At 42.7% G+C, this 24,605-nt stretch overlaps 1 protein-coding gene across 7 annotated transcripts in view; it reads left to right on the forward strand.

Moving 5' to 3' along the window:
- Positions 1 to 730: 730 nt before the first annotated feature.
- The window catches only part of LOC147109308 (uncharacterized), a 45,430-nt gene continuing 21,555 nt past the window's right edge, over positions 731 to 24,605 (forward strand). The window contains exons 1-4 of one of the 7 annotated variants that reach the window (XM_086003123.1): positions 731 to 1,016; positions 4,226 to 4,282; positions 4,938 to 6,361; positions 21,615 to 21,766. In XM_086003123.1, coding sequence (XP_085859249.1) covers positions 5,573 to 6,361; positions 21,615 to 21,766 — 941 coding nt within the window. In that variant the 5' untranslated portion in view covers positions 731 to 1,016; positions 4,226 to 4,282; positions 4,938 to 5,572. Of the gene's footprint in view, positions 1,017 to 4,225; positions 4,283 to 4,937; positions 6,362 to 21,614; positions 21,767 to 24,605 lie in introns of those variants that run through there. The other 6 variants (XM_086003124.1, XM_086003127.1, XM_086003125.1 and 3 more) reach the window with 6 other exon arrangements.

Consider the following 24,605-nt stretch of genomic DNA (forward strand, 5'->3'; position numbering starts at 1 on the left):
TGTTACCTCTAGACTTGACTATTCCAATTCACTCCTGGCTGGCCTCCCACATTCTACCCTACGTAAGCTTGAGGTGATCCAAAACTCGGCTGCCTGTGTCCTAACTCGCACCAAGTCCCGTTCACCCATCACCCCTGTGCTCGCTGACCTAATTGGTTCCGCTTCGATTTCAAAATTCTTATCCTTGTTTTCAAATCTCTACATGGCCTCAGCCCTCCCTATCTCTGTAATCCCCTCCAGTCCCACAACTCTCCCCCTCCCCCCCCCCACCCCGAGATATCTGCGCTCCTCTAATTCTGCCCTCTTGAGCATCCCTGATTATAATCATCCAACCATTGTTGGCCGTATCTTCTGTTGCCTCGGCCCTAAGCTCTGGAATTCCCTGCCTAAACCTTTCCACCTCTCTTTCCTCCTTTAAGACACTCCTTAAAACCTACCTTTTTGACCAAGCCTGTCCTAATTTCTCCTTATGTGGCTCCTTGGCAAATGTTTTGTCTTATAATACTCCTGTGAAGCGCCTTGGGGCGTTCTACTACGTTAAAGGCACTATATAAATACAAGTTATTGTTGTGGCTGTTGTTGAGATAGATCCATCTCTTGACATTGCTTGTGTCACAACCCCAGCAGGTGCCCGGCACCAGATGGGATCTCCTGGCTTTCTGGCGTCTCAGAAGGCTGGGCTGGGTGACGTAGGTTAAACTGTAACAAATAAAGAATCGGAACGCCGGGGGCGGGGCCGTCGGCACCAATGGCGAGAGCGGCGCCGCGGCCAAGGCCCAGCCCAAGAGTGATTGCTGTGGGTGACACTGCGGGCTGTCGCTGTTTGCTCGGGAGCGGGGCCGGGGTGTGGCGGCGGCGATTGCAACCATCAGCCGCTGGCAGGCCGGCCACAGGTACGGTAGAGCTGCCTGGCGGGCAGGATCAGCACTCGAGCTCCTTTCTCCCGGGGAGGTCGGTTTTGGTGACCGGGTTTCAGGATCTGCCGGCTCCTCCAGTTCACGGTGCGTTGCTGGAAGGTAACTGGTCCAAGTCCAGGTGCTGGCCGCGGTTTAAAAGGCAGGGCTGTGCGGGTTATTGAGCTCTGGCTATATGTAGCCTTCCTCTCTGGGCGCTCACAAACATTCGTACTGGGTTTAAAAAGGAGATTGGGGAAAAGTTTCATTAGCAGAGCCGCCAACACTGGAAAAGTGTCAGGGGTGAGTTCAATGATCAGACGAGATCGACCATAAACCCATTTAAATGTATTTTACAAGAGTGAGGTAGGTCTAAATAGGAGTTTCGCTCCAAACGAGTGAGAATTGCCAGGCCTGTTTAATTGGAGAGCACTGGCTGGAAACGGAACGATTGTACGTTAATAGGGGCTCGTTTTAAATATGACTCTTGACATAGGCTGGACAAGTCGAGAGCGCACAAAGATGCCCAAGGCATTAGAAGAGAGACTTGTCTTCACTTTGGGTAATTCTTGTTCGAGAGTATATGTATCGTGAACCTTCCACCATCATTCCCACTCGTCAGTGTGAACATGTTTTCTTTCATCTTTGTAAAATGATCCACTGACAGCAGATCGTGAAATTGCATTGATAAGCTTTGTCACTTCCGGGTGTGCAGCAATTTTAATATTGTTCACCAACAGGTTTAGGCTGCTAAGTGCACTCATTTATTTTGTACTATCAATAACAATTCTAGCCTTTCAAGGTCTAAAGGTTTTTAAAGTCATCGCCTGTAATTATATCCATTGTCATTAGTGAATATCAATCCAATATTACGTGTAAATATACGATTTAAGAGTGTTATCGTTATAGTAAAATAAACTGTATTGCTAATTGAGAGATTTTTGATTCTTTTTTAAACTCGGTGCATGTGAAGGGCTGAATGTAGCATTTTGCCACTGAAAAATCAGGAGGGTAATTAAAGTTCAGCAAAAAAAGTTTGCAAATTTACATACCTACTGGTTATCTAGTTGTTATATTTAGGCTATGCAGTTATCTTTTATTTTGATTGTGTTGTGGGGAGACAAGAAAATGGTGAACAAAATGAAAGTAAAAATAAATTAGGGATAACTTTAAAGTCTGGGAATTTGTCTATGAAAATTAGCTAAACTGCAGACAAGGAACATTAGGGGCGATCTTAACCCCACTCACTCAGCAGAAACCTGGCGGGTGGGCAATTAAACTCGCCCTGGCTCTTAAGTGTCCGAAAGCCACCATGATCACAACATCTGCAATTTTAACCTGCTCTCCTGAGCAAGGACATGCACCCGGAGCCAACAGGATCCTTCTTTACATATGCATGTTGCGGCCCGATGACATAATTGACACCCGACCTGGAATTTTAACTGAGAGGGGAATCCACCTGGAGTTAAAATCGGAGCCTTGAGTATCTCATGAGAGACTTTAGTGTTTTTTATGTGCAAAGGGAACTGCAATTTTGTGATCCGTTTCCTGTTTATTCTGTTGCCAATCGCCTCTGCTGTTTTCCAAAAAATGTTAGAACTGAGGTAAAAGAGTAGAAAACTGTTGTCAAAATTTGTATGACCAGATTTACCTGCTGCAGCACCAACTTTACCCAGCTGGCAACAGGGTGTTGCAGCAGGGTGCTTTGAAAAGGCTGTTCATTTTTTAGGGAGGAAAAGGGTTGGTCAAAATACATGGTGTTGGTAACAGGAATATGAAATGACAATCGATATAGACTTTTGTTTCTACGATTTTTATAGTTACATTAGAAATGGTTCCTGCAGTCTTTTAACTAAGTAGAACAACATAATTAACTATTGATAACTATAGATGAGGTTAGTCAGAATTGATCTTTACTATTTAATTAAAACGTGCATTATTCCAAAGTCAGTGCATTAATTTTCATTGCTACTCATTTGGCCCGCTGGGAAATATTTCTTAAATATGCTTAAGTTCTAAGTTGCAAATGGGATGTATGCTTAAAGCTAGAATACTATTTGTAAATAATTATAAAAATAAAGATTTAAGGCGAGCCAGATGAACTGCAGTATTTTCTGACCCTATATTTTCCACAGATTCGTGGTTATTAAATTAACTATGTGAACTTATTTTATAGGGAGAAAAAGTCACCACTGTTTTTTACTTTTATTTTTAAAACTTCCTATTGGTGTTCACATTCACAGGGAGAATCTTAGCTTTGCCTCTTGACCTTTTTAGTAAGTCTGAGCCATGATTAAATAATTGCCTTCTTGTCTGATAACCAAACTACACACAATTAATACAAACCCTCATAAATTACAATGTACTTGCCAATTAAAAGGTCTTCTCCCTGTTCATTCTCTGGTAACCAGTGTATTCCATATTGAATTCATGAATCCTCTGGTCGTTCAGGGAGTAATAGGTGGTGGGTTGCCTTAAAATGCTTCTGTTGTGGCTGACTGTAACCTATTTTGGACCAAGGTGTGCCACACACTTTACTGTTGCAATTTTGCTTCCATTGACCAGCTGGAACGGTTCCTCTGCCAACTCTGCTTTGCTCCGTGTTCAAACACTGAAGGAGTGGTATCCTACATCACCAAGAACAATTGTTGCTGGCTACCCTAAACTCATTTAATCCACTGGTCAAAGTGGTTTCTGGGCTGTGACCTTTGTCATGTATCAAGATTCCAAGGGCCCAAAGGTTGCACATGAGCATAATGTGGAGATTATTGTTCTGGGCAACTCAAGACAGTGTCAGGGTGCAACAGCCTTAAGATCATATAAGCTGCTACTCAAATACCCCAATTAAAAATGGTGTAAATGAATTTTGAGATTTTACGAGGACTACCCTACTTAAAGTGACTTGTTTTGCCCTTGTTTGAATGCAATCCAATGTTGGATGAAATGCAACATTATGTGCAAGTAGACTTTTAGATAGTCACATTTTTTTCTTTCAAACTCAAAAATAATTCTGTTTTTTAAATATATCCAGTTCACTCAGTGATAGCACTCTGGATTGCATGAAAACAGGGGCAAAACAAGTCACTTTAAGTAGGGTAGACCTTGTAAAATCTTAAAAATTCATTTACACAATCTTTAATTGGGGTATTTGAGTAGCAGCATATATGATCTTAAGGCAGTTGCACCCTGACAGTGTCTTGAGTTGCCCAGACTTCTGTGTCAGAAGATCATGGGTATAAGCCCCATTTCTTTGCCATGCTGAGGGAGTGCTGCATTGTCAGAGGTGCTGCTTTTCAGATGAGAAGTTAAACAAAGGTTTTGTTTTCCTGCAGCAGTGGATATAAAAGATCCCAAGGCTCTCACCAACACCACCAAAAACAGATTATCTGGTAATTTATTCATCTGCTTTCTTACTGTCAGTAAATAGAAAATAAGTCCTTTAGGCTAAAATAGTAGGGAGGGGAGCATATTGACCAGGAATGCCTTGGGTTCAATCACTGGTAACTCGCTCAGGATAGTGGTGGGACTATGACAATTGATCTCAGCATCTCAGGCTCAGGAAATCAGCTCCAGTTTCTATTTCTATTTGTTACACAATGATTCCTGCTGGGAAGTGATGTGGGCAGCCATTGGGGACGATTGGGCTTGACTGTGATATGTCTTATGGTTGTACTACAGCCTGATTCATCACCTCTTGTCAAGAAGACTTAACCAGGAAAGAAGGAGGAGGAGACTTAGAGAGTGTTTACCTGTTGGCAAAATGCAAAGTCTTCATACAAATCCAGTTTTCTAATCCTTTCTTTAAAATCATTTTCGGGCTGTGGACTTTTATAAGCCGGCTTTTATTGCCCATCCCTAGTTGCCCTTGAGAAGGTGGTGGAGGGCCGCCTTCTTGAACTGCTGTAAGATGTGTCCAACAAGCCAGAATTGACGTTGGTCTGTGTATAATAGCCTTTTGTTTTCTTGCATAATGCCCAATCTAACAAATATGCAAAGAATGTTTCACTTTGTTCTTTTTTTTATAGATTTCATTTCTTTTTACAGACTGAAGGAGACTATTGGCACAAATGCTGAAGGTCATATGAAAACAGCACAATTAGCTAACTTACCATGATGGGAAAACAGACTAATCTGTAAAACCATAAACTGCAAAATAACATCAAGCATACCTCCATGTCTTGCAAATGTAGCTCTTAAATTAATACCAATATTTCCATAGCATGTAAAACTGCAACACAGTTCAGTAAGCAAAGACTGGTGAACTATTTATTTTCTTATTTTTAAGCTGTTTCATCAGTAACTTTAAACTGGGATATGAAGTGTATTGAGTTACACGAAAGCTAGAAACATAACAAAGTACTGAAAATAACACTCCATTTTTACTTCACAACCAATCAGTCCTTTGTGAACTACTTCTGAATTATCTATGTATAACAACTCCATAGTAATACCGTCATCAATCATGTGCCATCAACATGATAACTGGTGTTACACAGAGTATCAGGAAAGGTCACCAGCAGCACTTTTGCAACAGGCTGAAGAAAATCAAAATGCAAATAATTTTCCCCAGAACATGACAGAATCTTCCTTTAAATCTGAATGAAATAAATGTGGAAATCTCTGTTCCTTTGGATGATTGTGGATTAGATGCCAGAAATCCATCTGTAAACCAATGTTGTATGGAGGAGCAAGTTCTTGGAGAAATCGTCAAAATCCAAAGAGAGACAACTCTATTAGAAGCTAATACTGCTTTCAGTTCGGAAGCATTAGATCCCATTGATTCAATTATTGCCGGCCTAGTAGGCTATATGGAGGATCCCGATAACAACATGAAGCATATCTTAAATGGAGCTGATTCAGTGGGTATTGGAGAGGATATGCAGCATAATGCTTCACCAAATGAAACATCTTGTGCTTCAAAGGATGAAGGAAGCAATGATTTATGGAGTGACTTTGCAGGTTACTATAAAACATCTCCTGTACAACAGCAGTTTTTTGGTACTTTTTGTGAATTGTCTTTGAGGGAAAGAGATGATTCTGTGGAAAAAAGTTCCCTGCAACAGAGCTCCAAAGTTCCTAATGATAACTTCAAGAATCACTGTTTTTCAGTCCAACATCACAAATCATCTACAAATCACGAATGTGACAATGAATCCAAACCCTCTGTTTCAATTACCAATGTTTGTGCTCCGGAGTTCAGCACTTTAAAATTAGACATTTCTGGGAATGCTGAGGAGGAACTACTTAGTGGCAACAATCTAGGCCAATCTGCAGATTTTGTTGATAACAGTTTAGCTGATTCGGCAGTAAAATGGACAACATTTGAAGGTAATGGCCATTTAGTGAATGGCACATTTCAGACTGTTGACTGTAATGAAACTGAATTTTCAGGCTTTGGAGTACTGTGCCCTACAAGCTCTCCACTTTCACAAAACCAAGAGATTCTCTCTGCAAGTTCAGCTCTGAAGGTTAGTATTACAAGTTCTTTTGTAAACAATGATCATCAAGATAATTGCTTGGGAGAGTTGCTAAGACTTGCCTTTGGAGAGTTGCATTAATTATTGGTAGAAAGTAAACACAGAAAATGCTGGAAACACTTAGCAAGTCAGGCAGAATCCGTAAAGAAAGGAAAGTAGCCCGACTTTGAGTGTTGCCAGCATTTTCTGTGTTTTCTTTCCAGATTTCCAGCATTGGTAGAATGTTCTTTTTTTGTTTAGTGATAAGCCCAGGAATGACTCCGCATTAACTGTTAATTTAGTATCCTCACAAGGTCTGGCTCAAAAAATCTTTCAGCCAGTACTGATATCATCAGCACTTGCTAATTTTAATAAATATTCAAATAAAAATCTACTGAACTGAATAAAGCAATAAGGTATTTCAAAGAATTTTATAACTAGTATTGAAAGAGATGCTGATGGTGAAACTCCTCCTTGAGTTTTTGTAATGTGCTGAACAAAAAGTGCTGAACAAAAAGTATCAGGGAGTGAGTTACAAAGCTGTAATTGCTGGTTTATCTGGAAAAATCAAATTACATTACAAATCCGTATCTGTTAAATGGCATCTTGTACTGTTGAGAGGTTGTTTTTCTGATGAATTTGCTGCAATATTGCCAAAAATATGTACTGTAGTGGAGGAAAAATTAGGTTGTTTCTAGTCTTTTATCATCAATATGCCTTTTTTAGAATATCGAGCTTGGTAACATCACTGAGCAAAGTACCATTTAGGAGTTTTGTACCCTCTGAGCCCATACTGAGCCTGGGTAACCATGGTAAAACCTGCCTATAGAAAGGAATTGGCTGAATGAGGGGGAGTGAAACAGAATCTGAAAACGCTGTCTCAACAGGTCAGGCAGCATCTGTTGAGAGAATACAAGCTGACATTTTGAGTAGTGAACCCTTCCTCAGAACTGAGTGTGAGTAGCTAAAGGGGGAGTAAGAATGGAAAGCATGGAAAAATGACAAAAGTGGAGCAGGTTCCAGTGTCCGGGAGTCTGGTGGAAGGTGAAATCTGGTCTACACCAAGGGTGCAAACCACCCCACCAGCACAGTGTTCCAAAGTGGGAAAGGGTTCCCACCTCGAGCACCAACCTGCACCCCCCTCCCGGTCCCCAAAAACGCTGGTAAGAGGAGAACTCTGGCTGGGACTCCTATTGTGTCTAATCTACATAAACAACTAGGATAGGAAATGATCAGTTTTGGATGAGCTGTAGTTTATGGAGGGTGGAAGGCCGGCCAGGAGAGCATTGGAATAGTCGGGTCTGGAGATGACAATGGCATGGATAAGGATTTTGGCAACAGATGAGCAGAGACAGGCAATTTTCAGAGGTGCAAGTAGGCGGTTTTTGTGACGGAGAGGATATGGAGTCAGAAACACAGCTTGGTGTCAAGTTGAACACCAAAGTTGCAAACAGTCTGGTTCAGCCTGCGACATGGTCGGGGAGGGGATGGAAAATCTGTGGAGAGGGTATAGAGTTGTGGCAGGGGCCGAAGACAATGGCTTCATTCATCCCAATGTTTAACTGGAGGAAATTGCACCTTTACCCAGGCCTGGATGTCGGACAAGAAGTCTGACAACACCGATGCAATGGAGGGGTCAAGAGAGATGGTGGAAAAGTAGAGCTGAGTATCATCCTGTGGAACCTAGCCCCATGTCTTTGGATGATGTCACCAAGGGGCAGCATGTAGATGAGCAAGAGGAGAGACCAAGGGTTGATCCATGGGGAGTTCCAGAGGTAACAGTGCGGTGGCGGGAAGTGATGCCATTACTGGAAATGTTGTGGTTATGATTGGATAGGTAAGGGTGGAACCAAGCGAGGGCAGTCCTGCTGAGCTGGACAATGGAGCAGAGGTGTTGGAGGAGGATTGTGTGGTTGCATAAAGGTCAAGAAGAAGAAGGAGGAGAAGAGAGAGCGCACCTTGGTCACAGTCACAGAGGATGTCATTGATGACTTTGATTAGGGTTGTTTCAGTGCTGTGGTACTTAATTTGAGAGATTCAAACATAGAGTTGCGGGAAAGGAAAGGGAGATTGGAGACGGGGCGGTAGTTTAGAAGGATGGAGGGGTTTGAGCGGGTTTTGTTTTTTTGTGGAAGCATGATCGCAATGGTTTTGAAAGGGTTGGGGTCAATACCGGAACAGAGGTAACCATTTCCAATGTAAGCTAACGTGGGGGACCAGGAAGGGAAGTTGGTCGGTCAGCAGTTTAGTGGAAATGGTGCCAAGCGAGCAAGAGGCGGGTCTCGTGGATAAGATGAACTCGATGAGGGTGTGACAGGAGATAGGAGAGAAACTACGGAGAGATGCATGTTCGGGGCTAGGGAAGGCAGCAGCTTTGGGGGATGTGTGGCTTGTTAGGCAAGGAGAAGGGGAGAGCCAACTGAATGGATGGTTTCAATCGTGGTGACAAAGAAGTCCATAAGTAGTTGTTCGAGGTGAGTGTTGAGGGAGCAGGGTTTAAAGAGACAGTTGGTAGTGGATAAAGAAGCATGGAGTTATCTTTGCTTTTCAGAATAATCTTGGAGTAGTGAGTGATCTTGACAAGGAGAGTGAGGCCTAATGGTGCTTTATGTGTCCAGTCAGATTTGGTGATGGATGGCTAAATCAGTTGTGCACCAGATACGTTCAAGTGCGCTTCATGGTCTTGAAGGAATGAAGTTAGATGCTATAGCAGGGGCAATGGCTAGGGTGGGAGAGAGTAAAGGTTTTACTGGAGAAAGGGCATCAAAGGTGCAGGTGAGGATGTGGTTGAGCAGATTGGCAGTTGCAGAGGTATTGTGGTTTGAAAGTGATTTGGGGGAAGGTTTATTCCAGCAGTGGATGCAGAAGGAAATTGGGGGAAAGGGTTTGGGGGGATATGGGTGTTGAGGTATACAATGAAGTGATTGTAATGTCTGCACTCTCTTCTGCTCAGGAATGTGCTGACTGCATTTTGCTGAGCTTTGGCAGTATTCTCATTTTGAATCAACTGAGAATTGTGTCCCATTTTATATACTACCTTTCTCACTGAAAGATGGTTGTTCATGCTAAAAGTGGTGTGATATATGCCCACATCATGTTTAACTTGAGTTTTTTTCCCATTATGGGATGTCTCATCCTGCCTTTCCCCCCCAACCTTATCTCATGATCTACATCTCTCATACTCTAAGCACTGCTGTATGCTATTGCTAAAATTCATTGAAATTTAAAACTTTGAATAGCCTATTTTTGATCTGTGGGTGATATTCTTATCTCAAAAGATTGCTGCTACCACTGTTATTAATTCAAATTCAAATTCAAATCGCTTTATTGGCATGATAAGGTACATCTTATGTTGCCAAAGCATCAAAATACATTTATGGTTGAACACATAAACGCAGTTCTATTCATACAGTGTATAAACAGGTATATCCCTGAGTGTATAAATATACATTCGCCTTGTTTATATATACTCTTTTCTTAGTTTACTGGTTGTCCCTCTGTTCATGGCAAGCTGTAACATAGTGTGCCGCCAGTGTTACACAGCTTCTCTCCTCCCCCAGTAGGAATGGGAGTTTTTGGTTGTCATTCAGATTTCTGAATTCAGGGCATATTTGTGAGAATTTTTGGTAGAAATTCTCCCTGATGCTCTGATATTTTCCACAGGCTGTGAGGAAGTGCATCTCTGTCTCCACTACTCCCTGACTGCAGTGAGAGCATATCCTGTCTTCTCTTGGCAGCCTGGTCTACCTGTGTCTGCCTTTTTCGATCGCTAGGCTATGTTCGCTAAGTCTGTACCTTGTCAAGGTTCTTCTCAGTTTGTTATCCTTTACCAGGGTCAGGTAATCAGCTATGTTGTATTGTCTGTTTAGGGCCAAGTAGCAATTGAGTTTGCTTTGGGTTTTTGTTGTTTCTGCCCAATATGTCAGATATTTTTCCTTTTGCTTAGCGACGATTGTGTTGGGTCGAATTCTTTGTGTTACCCTGTCACTGTCCTGGGGCTGGTTATTGTTAGTATTGTTAGTAGTTACTTCACTGAGTCCCAGGACTAGTTGACTGAGGGTATTCTTCTTTATGGTCAGCTCTTGGCATTTCAGGGCGTCGTAGTGATAGCATTGGGGGTTGCTCATTTGTAGGTGATTCCAAAATTTGGTGGCTCTTTTTTGGATAGTGATTATTAATGGATATTGGCCTAGTTCCGCCCTGCATGCATTGTTTACTGTTTTCCTTTGAGTCCGGAGGATACTTTTACAGAATTCTGCATGTAGGATCTCAATTGGGTGTTTGTCCCATTTTGCAAATTCTTGTTGTGTTAGCGGTCCCCATACCTCACTGCCATAGAGTGCAATTGGTTCAATTACTGATTTGAAAATTTTGAGCCAAATGCTAATTGGGATTTCTATTTGGATTGATTTTTTGATGGCATAGAAAGCCCTTCTTGCTTTCTCTTTCAGTTCATTCACAGCCAGTTTGAAGTTTCCCGTAGAACTGATTTTTAAGCCCAAGTATGTGTAGTTAGTGGTTTGTTCAATTTTGGTTGTTCCTACTGTGAAATTTATTTTGGGTCCCTGATGTTTGGATCTTTGCTGGAACACAAGGACTTTGGTTTTTTGGGGATTTATTGTCAGGGCCCAAGTCTGGCAGTACGACTCCAGCAGGTCCAGGTTCTGCTGTAGGCCCTCCTTAGTTGGTGACAGCAGAACCAGGTCGTCTGCATAGAGGAGGAATTTAACCTTGGATTCATATAGGGTGAGGCCGGGTGCTGTAGATTGTTCAAGTAGTTTTGCCAATCCATTAATGTAAATATTAGAGTGTCGGTGAGATTGGCGAGCCCTGCGTCACCCCCCGCCCCTGTGGGAAGTATTTTGTTTGTTTGTCTCCAATTTTAACTGCACATTTGTTGTTTGTATACATTGATTTAATTACATCATATGTTTTCCCTCCTACCCCGCTTTCGATAAGTTTCAGGAATAAACCGTCATGCCAGATGGAGTCGAAAGCCTTCTGGAAATCTACAAAGCATGCGTAGATTTTGCTTTTGTTATGGTGAACGTGTTTGTCAATTAGGGTCTGTAGGGTGAAGATATGATCGGATGTTCTATAGTTTGGCAGGAATCCAATTTGGCTTTTACTCAAGACATTGTGCTCCTCAAGGAAGTTTATAAGTCTTTTTCACTTTCACTAGATATTTCTCTCTTGTTCAACATCAAGTGAGACCTCGCTCCCTACAAATCGAAGTGTGACCTTAAATAAGAATATAAGAAATAGGAGCAGGAATAGGTCATACGGCCCCTCAAGCCTGCTCCACCATTCAATAAGATCATGGCTGATCTTCTACCTCAACTCCACTTTCCTGCCCTATCCCATGATTCACCTAGAGTCCAAAAGTCTATCGATCTCGATCTTGAATATACTCAGCAACAGCCCTCTGGGAAAGAGAATTTCAAAGATTCATAACCCTCGTGAGTAAAGAAATTTCTCCTCATCTCAGTCCTTAATGGCTGACCCCTTACCCTTAGACTACATACAGCTCCTAGTTCTAGAGTGCCCAGCCAATGGAAACAGCCTCTCGGCATCTACCCTGTCAAACCCGCTAAGAATTTTATACGTTTCAATGAGATCACCTCTCATTCTTCTAAACTCCAGAGAATTTAGGCTGATTCTACTCAATCTCTCCTCATAGGATTGTCCTGGGATAATAGGATTGTCCTATCATCCCAGGAATCAATCTAGTGAACCTTTGTTGCAGCCCCCTTTAATGCAAGTATATCCTTCCTTGGGTAAGGAGCCCAAACCTGTACACAGTACTCCAGGTGTGGTCTCACCAAAGCCCTGTACAATTGTACCAAGACTTCCTTACTCTTATACTCCAACCTCCTTGCAATAAAGGCTAACATACCATTTGCTTTCCTAATTACTTGCTGCACCTGCATGTTAACTTTCTCTGATTTGTGTACAAGGACATCCAAATCCCTCTCCATACCAGCATTTACTAGTCCCTCACCTCTTAAAAAATATTCTGTTTTTCTATTCTTCCTACCAAAGTGGATAATTTCACATTTACCCACATTATACTCCATCTGCCACCTTATTGCCCACTCACTTAACCTGTTTATATCCCTTTGCAGCCTCTTTGTGTCCTCCTCACAGCTTACTTTCCCACCTAGCTTTGCATTGTCAGCAAACTTGGACACATTACACTCTGTCCCCTCATCTAAGTCATTGATATAGGTTGAATAGTAACCCCTATTAATGTTTTTACCTCACTGGATATGACACAAGTTCTCATGATCTCCTGGACTTCAGACAGTTTCTTCTTTATTTGTTCCTGGGATGTGGGCATCACTGGCAAGGCCAGCATTTATTGCCCATCCCTAATTGCCCTCGAGAAGGTGGTGGTCAGCCCTCTTCCTGAACCGCTGCAGTCCGTGTGGTGAAATTACTCCCATAGTGCTGTTAGGGAGGGAGTTCCAGGATTTTGACCCAGTGACTATGAAGGAAGGATAAACACTCTATTAGAGTGTGGTTTGGGTTATAAACTATAGGATGGGTTTATTTTAAAAAATAACACATAGCAGTAACATGGGACAATTCAGCAGCTTGCACTATTTTTCTAGAACTTTTAACTCAAACTCCCTCCTTGGTACAAAAGTAACAGAAGCTGCACTGCTTTCCTAATTCTACTTATAACCCCAAACCTGGATTAGTCTCCATACTGTAACTCTTATAAGTGAGGATTTATAATGGTCCACAAAGTTTAATGAGACTACCGCCACACAAGCTGTAATGCAAGAAGAATTGAGTTGAGGAGAGGTGCCTAAAATATACCCATACTTGGACATGTGGTTGTCAATCAACCTTCCTGCTTTAGATGCTATATGGGACCTTTTCCAGCTAGGATAACTGGGTTAATTGTGTTCAAATCTCATGTATTCCCAAAACAAAGGGAATCGAAATAATGTTTACACAAACAAATACAGATGTCACTCACAGTTGGGTTCAAAGACATAAAGCTGACCTCCCAGACCATTGTCTCAAGGCAAGCATACAAACATAAGAAATCGGAGCTGGAGTAGGCCGTTTGACCTTTCCAACCTGCTCCGCCATTCAGTAAGATCATAGCTGATCTCCTACCTCAACTCCACCTTCCCGCACTATCCCCATATCCCTTAATTTCCTTAGTTCCCAAAAATCTATCAACCTCTGTCTTGAATATACTCAACGACTGGGCATCCACAGCTCTCTGGGGTAGAGAATTCCAAAGATTCACAACCCTTTGAGTGAAGAAATTTCTCCTCATCTCAGTCCTAAATGGCCAACCCCTTATTCTGAGACTGTGACCACTGGTTCTAGATTCCCCAGCCAGGGGAAACATTTTCTCAGCATTAACCCTGTCAACCCCTTAAGAATGTTATGTTTCAATTATATCACCCCTCATTCTTCTAAACTCTAGGGATTATAGGCCTAGTCTACTCAATCTCTCCTCATAGGGCAATCCCCTCATTCCCAGGAACCAGTCTAGTGAACCTTCATTGCACTCCCTCTAAGGCAAGTATGTTTTTCCTTGGGTAAGAAGACCAGAACTGTACACAGTACTCCAGGTGTGGCCTCACCAATGCCCTGTATAATTGTAGTAAGACTTCTTTTACTCTTACACTCTAATCCCTTTGTAACAAAAGCTTTGCTTTCCTAATTGCTTGCTGTACCTGCATGTTAACATTCTGTGATTAATGTACAAGGACACCCAGGTCCCTCTGAATGCAAATATTTCCCAGTCTCTCACCATTCAAAACATATTCTGCTTTTTTGTTTTTCCTACCAAAGTAGATAACTTCACACTTCCCCACATTGTATTCCATTTGCCATGTTCTTGCCCACTCAGTCAACCTGTCTATAGCTCTTTGCAGCCTCTTTGTGTCCTCCTCACAGCTTATTTTCCCACCTAACTTTGTATCATCCGCAAACTTGGATATGTTACACTGAGTCCCTTCATCTAAACAGGGTGACAAGCTATCAACCTTCCAGAGGCATTGGACTGATAACTACACAGAAGTTTATCAGGAAGTGCTTCTGGTTAGATCAACACTTAAATTAAAATATCTTCATATATTAGAAGTCTTCTAGACTTCATAAAGTGTAGGAGCAAAACAACTACTGCCGGTAAATCTGTCAGCATTTTTATTGAGGAAGTGTACTTATTGCTAAACCTCAATTGGAGTTGGTTGCAGATGATGGTGTGAGATATTTTTGACAGTATTGCTCAGCTATTGGATTAGAGTTTGGAGGGTAATAAAGATAAGAACATCATTTTGACCTTCATAGTTTATTTAAAAATGCAGGACTTACCATTTTGCTATAAACACACAGGACTCTTATGTGGCATCTTTAATTTTGTTTGATTCTCCTAAATATCCTTTTTTATAGCAGGTCACAGAGAATATTTAACGTGCAACTGATCAGTGATTTACACAAGTTGAATGCTTTCATTTTGTTTTGAACAGTGCCTTGTTTTTCAGCTTTATGGTTGATATTTTTAAATCACTAACCACACCCATAAGCAGACCTCTCATTTCCTATGATCAGGAGCAGGTCTTAACCTGCCCAGTCTCTAGGTCAATGATACAATCCTTGGATATTTGTAATAGTGAACCCTTGCTCTATACCGGCTACATGATTCTCCTCTTTTCGACAGGCAGACTGAATATACACTGTTACCAGAACGGGACTCGAGCTGTGAACAAACAAGTGTTTTATGTACAGAAAGACGCCATTTACTTTCTCTCTAAACATAAACTCTAAGACATAAACTACCTTCTTGCACTGTAGAACAGACTACCGCTTGAAAACTAGCACTGGTTGGCACAGAACTTGAACTCCAAGCCTCCAGACATCTGGCTGCAAAACTGAAACACTGACTGCTTTCTCCTGAAAGTTTATACATAAATATGATCTAAAACCCTTTGAAGTTATACAGAAACATCACTGGGTATGACTATATTTCTCATCATTTAGATTAGATAAATAGCCATCCATCGGTATTGAAATCTTTGACTAAAGCAAATAAGTCTGTTATTGAATGTGATAGGTGCGACCAAACAATACCCCGGACCTCCTATTGTGTGACTGGTACAGGAGAGATGGGATGCACTTGCGGGGGGGGGGGGGGGGGCGGTGGAAAGAGACTCTCAAGGAAAATAAATGCAGGAATTGAGAATAATTTACACTAGATAGGTGGAGGTGAGGGTAGGGAATCCTACAGCAATGTCCTAGGACTGAGATGATTGCCCTCTAAGAACCACAGTCATCTTCCTTTGTGCCAGCTCTGACTCCAGCCACTGGAGAGTTTTCCCTCTGATCCCCACTGACTTCAGTTATACTAAGGCTTGTTGATGCTACACTCTGTCAAATGCTACCTTGATGTCAAGGGCAGTCACTTGCCTCCGCTCTGGAATTCAGGCCTTGTGTCCATGTTTAGAGCAAGGCTGTAATGAGGTCTGTCTGGAGCAGAGTGGTCCTCACAAAACTGAAACTGAGCATTGGTGAGTAAGTGCCACTTGATAGCTCTGTTGATGACTTCTCCCATCACTTTGATGACTCCTCCCGGAGGAGTATAGAATCATACAGCATAGAAGGAGGCCATTCAGCTCATCTTGCCTGTGCCAGCTCTTTGTAAGAGCTATCCAGTTAGTCCCACTCCCCTGCTCTTTCTCTATAATCCTGCAAATATTTCCTTTTCAGAGTAGGTTGATGTGTTCATAAAAGACAATATACAAAAGGAGGTATGTAGTCCTATATGTTGGGGATACTGGGTAGTTAAATTAAGTTTATCCTGTGGAAGGTGAAATCTACAAAATGGTTAGAAATCTATAATGTGGGGAAAAATCCAAGTTAACGCTAGGGGTATGATCGGGACCAATAGAGTCATAATGGCACAGGAGGAGGCCATTCGGCCCATTGAGTCCGTGCCGGCTCTCTGTAGAGCAATCCAGTCAGTCCCATTCCCCTAATCTATCCCCGTAGCCCTGCAAATTTATTTCCCTCAAGTGCCTATCCAGTCTCCCCTTGAAAACATTGAGTGCCTCCGCTTCCACCACTTCCGTCGGCAGGTCCTCATTACTCGCTGCGTAAACCTAGAAACATAGAAGATAAGAGCAGGAGTAGGCCATTCGGCCCCTCGAGCCTGCTCCGCCATTTAATGAGATCATGGCTGATCATCCAAATTCAGTACCCTGTCCCTGCCTTCTCGCCATATCCCTTGATCCCTTTAGCCTTAAGAAATATATCTAACTCTTTCTTGAATATATTTAATGAATTGGCCTCAACTGCCTTCTGTGGTAGAGAGTTCCACAGGTTCACCACTCTCTGGGTGAAGAAATTCCTCCTCATCTCTGTCCTAAATGGCTTACCCCTTATCTTTAGACTGTGACCCCTGGTTCTGGACTCCCCCGCCATCGGGAACATCCTTCCTGCATCTAGTCTGCCCAGTCCTGTTAGAATTTTATAAGTTTTAATGAGATCCCCTCTCATTCTTCTAAACTCCAGCGAATATAAGCCCAATCGACCCAATCTCTCCTCATACGTCATTCCTGCCATCCCAGGTATCAGTCTGGTGAATCTTCGCTGCACTCCCTCCATGGCAAGAACATCCTTCCTCAGATAAGGCGACCAAAACTGCACACAATATTCAAGATGTGGTCTCACCAAGGCCCTGTACAACTGCAGCAAGACATCCTTGCTCCTGTACTCGAATCCTCTCGCTACAAAGGCCAACATACCATTTGCCTTCTTAACCGCCTGCTGCACCTGCATACTTACCTTCAGCGACTGGTGCACAAGGACACCCAGGTCTCATTGCACTTCCCCTTCTCCGAATCTATTGCCGTTTAGATAATAATCCGCCTTCCTGTTTTTGCCACCAAAGTGGATAACCTCACATTTATCCACATTATACTGCATCTGTCATGCATCTGCCCAATCACCCAACCTGTCCAAATCATACTGGAGTTTCTCGGCATCCTCTTCACAGCACACACGCCCACCCAGCGTTGTCATCTGCAAACTTGGAGATATTGCATCTAGTTCCCTCATCTAGATTATTAATATATATTGTGAATAGCTGGAGTCCTAGCACCGATCCCTGCGGTACCCCACTAGTCACTGCCTGCCACTCGGAAAAAGACCCGTTTATTCCAACTCTTTGTTTCCTGTCTGCCAACCAGTTCTCTATCCAAGTCAGTACCTTACCCCCAATCCCATGTGCTTTAACTTTACATGCTCATCTCTTATGCGGGACCTTATCAAAAGCCTTCTGAAAGTTCAAATACACTACATCCACTGGTTCTCCCTTATCTATTCTACCAGTTACATCCTCAAAAAATTCCAGTAGATTAGTCAAGCACGATTTACCTTTTGTAAATCCATGTTGACTTTGTCCGACCCTGTCACTGTTTTCCAAGTGCTCTGTTATTACATCTTTTATAATAGACTCTAGCATTTTCCCCACTACTGAAAGTTTTTCCTCACATCCCCCCTGTATCTCTTGCCCAAAACCTTAAATCCTGCTCCCCTAGTCCTTGTACCATCAACTAGTGGGAACAGCCTTTCCCCGTCTAGCCTATCCAAACCCGACATAACCCGACACTTCTATCAAATCACCCCTCAACCTCCTTTGCTCTAATGAAAACAAATACAGCCTCTCCAACCTGTCCTTGTAGCTAAGACCCCCCCCCCCATCCCCGGAACCATTCTGGTAAATCTCCTCTGCACCCTCTCAAGGGCCTTCAAATCCTTCCTAAAGTGTGGTGACCAGAACTGGACACAATACTCCAGTTGTGGCCTAACCAGCGCTTTATAAAGGTTCAGCATAACTTCTCTACTTTTGTACTCAGTACCTCTATTTATGAAGCCCATGATCCCATATGCTTTGTTAACCACTCTCTCAATATGTCCTGCCACCTTCAGGGACCTATGCACATTAACTCCAGGCCCCTCTGTCCCTGCACACTCTTTAAAACTGTGCCATTAAGTGTATATTGCCTCTCCCTGTTCCTTCTGCCAAAATGCATCACCTCACACTTCTCTGTATTAAATTCCATCTGCCACTTGTCCGCCCATTCTGCTAGTCTTTCTATGTCCTGTTGCAGTCGATTGGTATCATCATCACTGTTTGCCACACCCCCAAGTTTGGTGTCATCGGCAAATTTAGAAATTCTCTGTATTCCAATATCCAGGTCATTTATTTATATATATATACACACCACTGTCTACCATCCTCCAGTCTGAAAAACAGCCATTTACCACAACTCGCTGTTTTCTATCCTTAAGCCAATTCCTTATCCAAGCTGCCACTGACCCACCTATTCCATGAGCCTCAGTTTTGATCAGCATAAGAGGAACAGTTTGCTAAATGAAGTGATAGAAAGGATATGTGAGAACATGAAGATTATTTTAATGGGTAACTTTAACCAACCAAGTATAAATTGAGAAATCCAAATGGTTTAGGGTCCTGAGTTGGTAAATGCAATGCATGGCTGCTTCATGATCCAGTGTGTAAGGGAATCCCCTGAGCAGTGCTCCATCTTGACCTGACATTTGTTAGAATTCTATTTCTTGTACGTTGTTTAGAATACTATCACCCCTGGGGAACAGCAACTGCAGATTGATTAAGTTTAACATGATCTTTGAGTCAGAAATACCAAAGACTAGCAAATAGTTTTGGAGAGGTTGTTCAATGGCACTTCTGTAGAATACTGTTACAAATATTGCTCTGCCTTAGATATACTCTGGGATTCAACAGACCCGTTACCCCCATGAGCAGATCCAGCGTCTCTTGTAGTTCAAGAGTTTACTTGCCCGGCTCTCTGAAAACAACCTGCCTGGACCTTCCTGGCCTCCCTCCCTGTAAACCTCACTAATTGACTTCCCAAATAACAACAGAAAATGCTGGAAAAACTCAGCAGGCCAGGCAACATCCGTGGAGAGAGAAATAGAGTCAACGTTTCAGGTCTTGACAAAGGGTTTTGACCTGAAACGTTGACTCTATTTCTCTCTCCACGGATGTTGCCTGGCCTGCTGAGTTTTTCCAGCATTTTCTGTTGTTGTTTTGGATTTCCGGCATCTGCAGTATTTTGACATCATTATTGACTTCCCACATTGGTTCTTTTGTTTCCTGCCCCACAGGCATTCGGGAGCTTGGATCCTGATCCCTCCTTGTCTGGGGTTGACCAGAAAAGCTGCCAATCAAGTTTACTATTGCCCTCACCCTTTGAAACTAGTTTCATACAGAACACAAAAGGAAGGGACTTTACAACCCCCAAGTGTGAATGTTTTGGTAGCATCTGAGATGAGGTAATGACTCGCCTATTGTCTGCGATTGTCATAGGTCACAGTTTCAATGCCTAGCTTAATAACATGTCAATCCCCTCTTTGTCCAAACAGCTCCAGCATGTATATGTGAGGAGAAATTCTAACCTTGGTCATCTCCCTTTAATTTAAAATTAACACCGTAACATTAATCATATCCAAGTCCTTTCAATGAAAACATGGACAGAAATCCTGAAATGTGACAAACACAACAACTTGTATTTATTTTGTCAAATTTTGTTTGATAATGCTCCTGTGAAGCGACTTGGGATGTTATACTACGTTAGAGGAGCTATATAAATCAAAGTTGTTCTTGTATATAACACCATGAATGTAGAAAAACGATTAAAGGCACTTCAGAGGCGTAACTTAAAAAAAGATGCTGAGCCAAAGAAGGAGATTTTAGGAGGGGTGACTAAAACCTTGGTTAAAGAAATGGGTTTTAAGGAGAAGAAGGACACAGAAAGGCAAAGACATTTAGGAAGGGAATTCCAAGGCGTGGGATGTAGGCACTGAAGGTATTACCACCAATGGTAGGGCGAAGAGAGGTGGGGATTCACAAGAGGCCCGCGTCAGGGGAAGGAGATTGTCGAGCTGAAGGAGGTTACAGAGATGGGAAAAGGTAATATCATGAAGTGATTTTAAAAACGGAGAATTTTAAATTAGAGGCACTGGGGGACCGGCAAACCAATGTAGCTCAGTGAAGACCAGTATGATGGCGAGGGGCACTTGGTGCAGGATAGAGTATGGGCAGCAGAGCTTTGGATGAGCTGAAGTTTATGGAGAGTGGAGGATGGAAGGTCATCCAGGAGAGAATTAAAATAGTTGAGTCTGGAGGTGACAAAGGCATGGATGATGGCTTCAGCAGCAAATCCGCTGAGGTAGGGATGAAAGCGGACAGTGTTATGGAGTGGAAGTAGACAGTCTTTATGATGGAGAGGATATGGGGTCTGAAGTTCAGCCTGAGGTCGAATAGGATGCCGAGGTTGAAAACAATCTGGTTCAGCCCGACAGTGGCAGGAGAGAAGTCTTCCTTATGCTCAGTTGGAAGATATTGTGGCTCATTCCAGACTGAATTTCAGATAAGCAGGCTGATAGCACAGAGGCAGTTGGAGGGGTTGGGAAAGATGATGGCGAGGTAGAGCAGGGCATCATCAGCATACATGTGGAAGCTGACCCCATATATCCAAGGGTCAACATATAGCTGAGGAAGAGCTGAGGATAGATCCTTGGGGGATTCCAGCATTAATGGTGCTGGAGAAGAAGCCATTGTTGTTCTGGTTACAATTGAATAGATATGAATGGAACCAAGTGAGGGTAGTCCCAGCAAATGGCGGTTTGACGGGGTGCTGACGACACCCAGTTCTACCTCTCCACCACCTCTCTTGATCCTTTCACGGTCATGATCAAACTATTTGGTGCTCTGACCAGGGCACACCTCGAGTATTGAGACCATTTCTAATTGTTGAGACACCAAATAGATATTCAAGTGATGGAAGCAGTGCAGAGAAGAACCATTAGGCTACTCCTTAATATCAAATGTCCAAGTTGTAAGGAAAGACTGTAGAAACTTGATTTTATCACCCTGCAAAGAAGGCATACAATTCAATTAATGGAATATTACTTCAAAATAAATTACAAGAGTAGGACAAGGGAACAGAGGTACAAACTAGTAAAAGGTATTGGGAATGATATCAGGAAATTCTTCACACAGAGTGATCAATATATGGAATGGACTTCCAGATAGCGTAACAGAGGTGAAATTCCTCAAAATTTAACAACTGGATCCCACAATGTAGAAACTTCAGGATCATAATGAATGGGCTTCCTCATCCATAATTATCTTGTGATCTTGTAAAGTGAAACATCAAAGCATACTGAGTATGAAATATTTTAATTCCTTTAGGCTGATACTTGGAATCTCTTGGAAAACATTTTTCAGAACTCTTTTCCATCTGAACCTGTGAGGCATTCCTTTGAAGACATCCCAACACTTGAGAAACTTCTTGAGATAAATGGAGAAAAAAGTGATTCAAATAAAGCTGAGACATCAACCAGGTAATTGATAATATTACAGTAAATGAGTTCTGTTAAAGCTGCTGTGAAACAAGATTTTTGTAGCTGCTTCACAGTGTACTAAGTAGAAAATACAGTAGTATCAGCTTGGCTTAGTGTTTGTCGTACACTCACCACTGAAATTGAAGCTTGTCAGCCGAAACCCCACTCCAGGATTTAAGCACATAATCTAGCATGGATTAGCATCTTTCTTGGTCAGCTAGACAACTCTGACTCATTTCAGGCACAGAATGGCGACTCATCGAGTGACTGCAAAAATTAATCTAGCAAAGTAGGAGACAACGATTACTATCCAATGATAGTAAATTCCTGTTCAACCAAGCCTCTCACAAACAAAAGCTTTAGTTAACTGAATGGGAGACTTGATGGGCCGAATGGCCTCCTTCTGTGCTGTACTATTCTATGATTCTATGATTTGTTGCTGCTCTTTAATTAGCTCAGTCACAAAAATTCCTGTTTAACTAGTGCAGATTTTGAAAGTTGGAGTTTCTTTCTCACAAACTGAAGGCATGTTGGTGTCTAACCCCAAATCGTTTCCTCACCGGATAGGAATAGTACAATACTAGAGTCATAATGTAGCTGAAATTAGAGCAAATTGATGAGAATGGAATCTATACAGAGCTGCTTGTGTAGATTGTTAAACTGCAGCACTTTAATTACTTGTTGATGGCTATCTACAGAGAGCCAACAAAGAATCAATCCTCTCCCTGTAGGTTGTTATCGACAGATAATTAAACCGCTGCAGTTTTATAAACTACAGAAGTACCTCAGTACTTCTTGTCAATTAACAGACTTTGAGCTATACTGTAGGTCTGGAAGTGTCCAAACGATAGCTTTCATGATTGGTCCAGAAAGCCCATTGGCCATTAATAGTTCCTTTGTGTCAGGTGGCTGCACGGATTACTCTATCTGAGACATCTTTGTGCCTAAAACTGCAACTCCAAGCCAGCCTGGGTCACGCCTCTCCACTCTGATTTTTTTTTTTTAATTGCTTTCATTTGGAATATGTCTTTGTACTCTAAACTCTGTGGTTAGTACCATTTAAAAAAAATAGTAGTGTTGATTTTAAAAATGTAATAGCTGCCATCCTCCTCAATATCCTAAGAGAAGAAAGCAGATTTTGACAGAATGGACAGTGTGTGTGTGTGTGTGTGTGGACTGCAGGTTATTTTTGATGGGTGGGTGGTGGTGGCGGGTGGAAGGTGTGATCGACAGAAAAGACACAACATACGGCGGAAGTTAAGCTAGTGATTTTTCTGTCGAGAGGTTTTTATGGAAGGGGAGGAGGAGGGAGAAGGTAAGTTTATAGTGATTTGGGGATAGGGAAAATGGGATGTATAGAATTTAAGAAGGAAAGGGAGAGTGAATTCTGAGACAGCAGCAGCTTCACTGTCAGCAGTGGAAGTTCCAGTATCTCAGGGCAACAGAGGGAAAGAGTGAGAATGTGTGCAAGACTTGGGCTTTGCTAGCTGCTGCAGGCCAGACAGTGTCTCCTGGTACCATTCCCCACTCCTTCACTGTACACAACGTAGGTAGGGTGTTGGGGAATATACTTGGTGGCCATTATTATCTCCTGGAACTTGTTCTTGATTACCTTTTTGGGGGTTGGAGAGAAATTTTCCAGAATTCCTTTTTCACTGTATTAGCCTAGGGGTTTTTATCTGGGGTTTTTTCCTTCTCCCAGGAGAATACGGGGTTGATTTTGTCGAACCTGTCGGGAAGAAGGCGGGACTTCCCCTTTCGGGTTTCTGACCCGCCTACTTCGACGTCCGGCCAATCCGCGTGATTTTCCCTTGATTGACCTTGTTAAGCCCGCCCAGCGGGCTCAGCAGGCCAATTAAGGGCCACCCGGCAACAGGTGACGTCACAGACTGCAATTTCATCTGTCAAGATTTCTGACAGATGAAATATCAGTGTCTCACAGCTGTTTGAAGCTGTGAAACACTGACAGTCTGATTTCTAAGCTGAGTCCTTCTACGCAGACTCAGTTAGAAATCTCAGCAGCACTAAAAGCTGCAGGCTGTCACTTTTGACAGATCGCAGCCGTTCAGCTTTAAGTTCCGGCTGACTGATGCACTCCCGACGCCTAGAGGAAGAAAGGCTGTGAAGGTAAGTAAAGGTAAGTAAAAGTTCTTTACACACTTTAGACACACCAAACACACTTACCTTTGCACTCATGCACCCATCACTCACCTGAGCGCCGACATCGCGACCCCTCCAACTCATTCAACCCGACGGCCCGCCTGCTCTAACCTGGCGTGGTTTGGAGCCGTTGGGAAACCCACACGAAACCCCTCAAAATGGGGATTAGGCTAAAAACTGCCTGTTAACAGGCAGTTAATTGGCACTAATCCCTTCCCGCATGGTTTCGGCGGGTCCCAGTGCGGGGCGGGTACCCGCCACCCCTGAAACTTACATGGGGCGGGGTTTTGGGTGGGATGGTGGCGGGACCCCCAATGTCGGGATTTCCCCCCCCCCCCCCCCCAACACGCCTGAAACCCCGCCTGACAGCTCCCTGAAAATCTAGCCCTACATGTCTGCTGGAGTATGTGGAGCATTGGGGGTCATGTTGCCTAATTGCAACATGGCTCAATGCGACAGACTCAAATAAACCAGCTGATCTTTTTCTGTCCATCTTTTCGTATGTTCATATCTATGTAGTTTCTGGTTTATGTTCAAGCCTTAGATTCTGGGAAATAGATGTTTCTAGAAAAGAACGCCACAGCTTCAGTACAAGATAGATACATGCAGACTAGCAATGTGATTGCATCAGAGACTGATTGTGTTTCATTTCACAATCATTGTTACAATCAATCAAAGA

Source organism: Somniosus microcephalus, chromosome 12 (assembly GCF_052327205.1).
Source record: "Somniosus microcephalus isolate GS21.2 chromosome 12, FLI_Smic_1.0, whole genome shotgun sequence".
Taxonomy (NCBI): domain Eukaryota; kingdom Metazoa; phylum Chordata; class Chondrichthyes; order Squaliformes; family Somniosidae; genus Somniosus; species Somniosus microcephalus.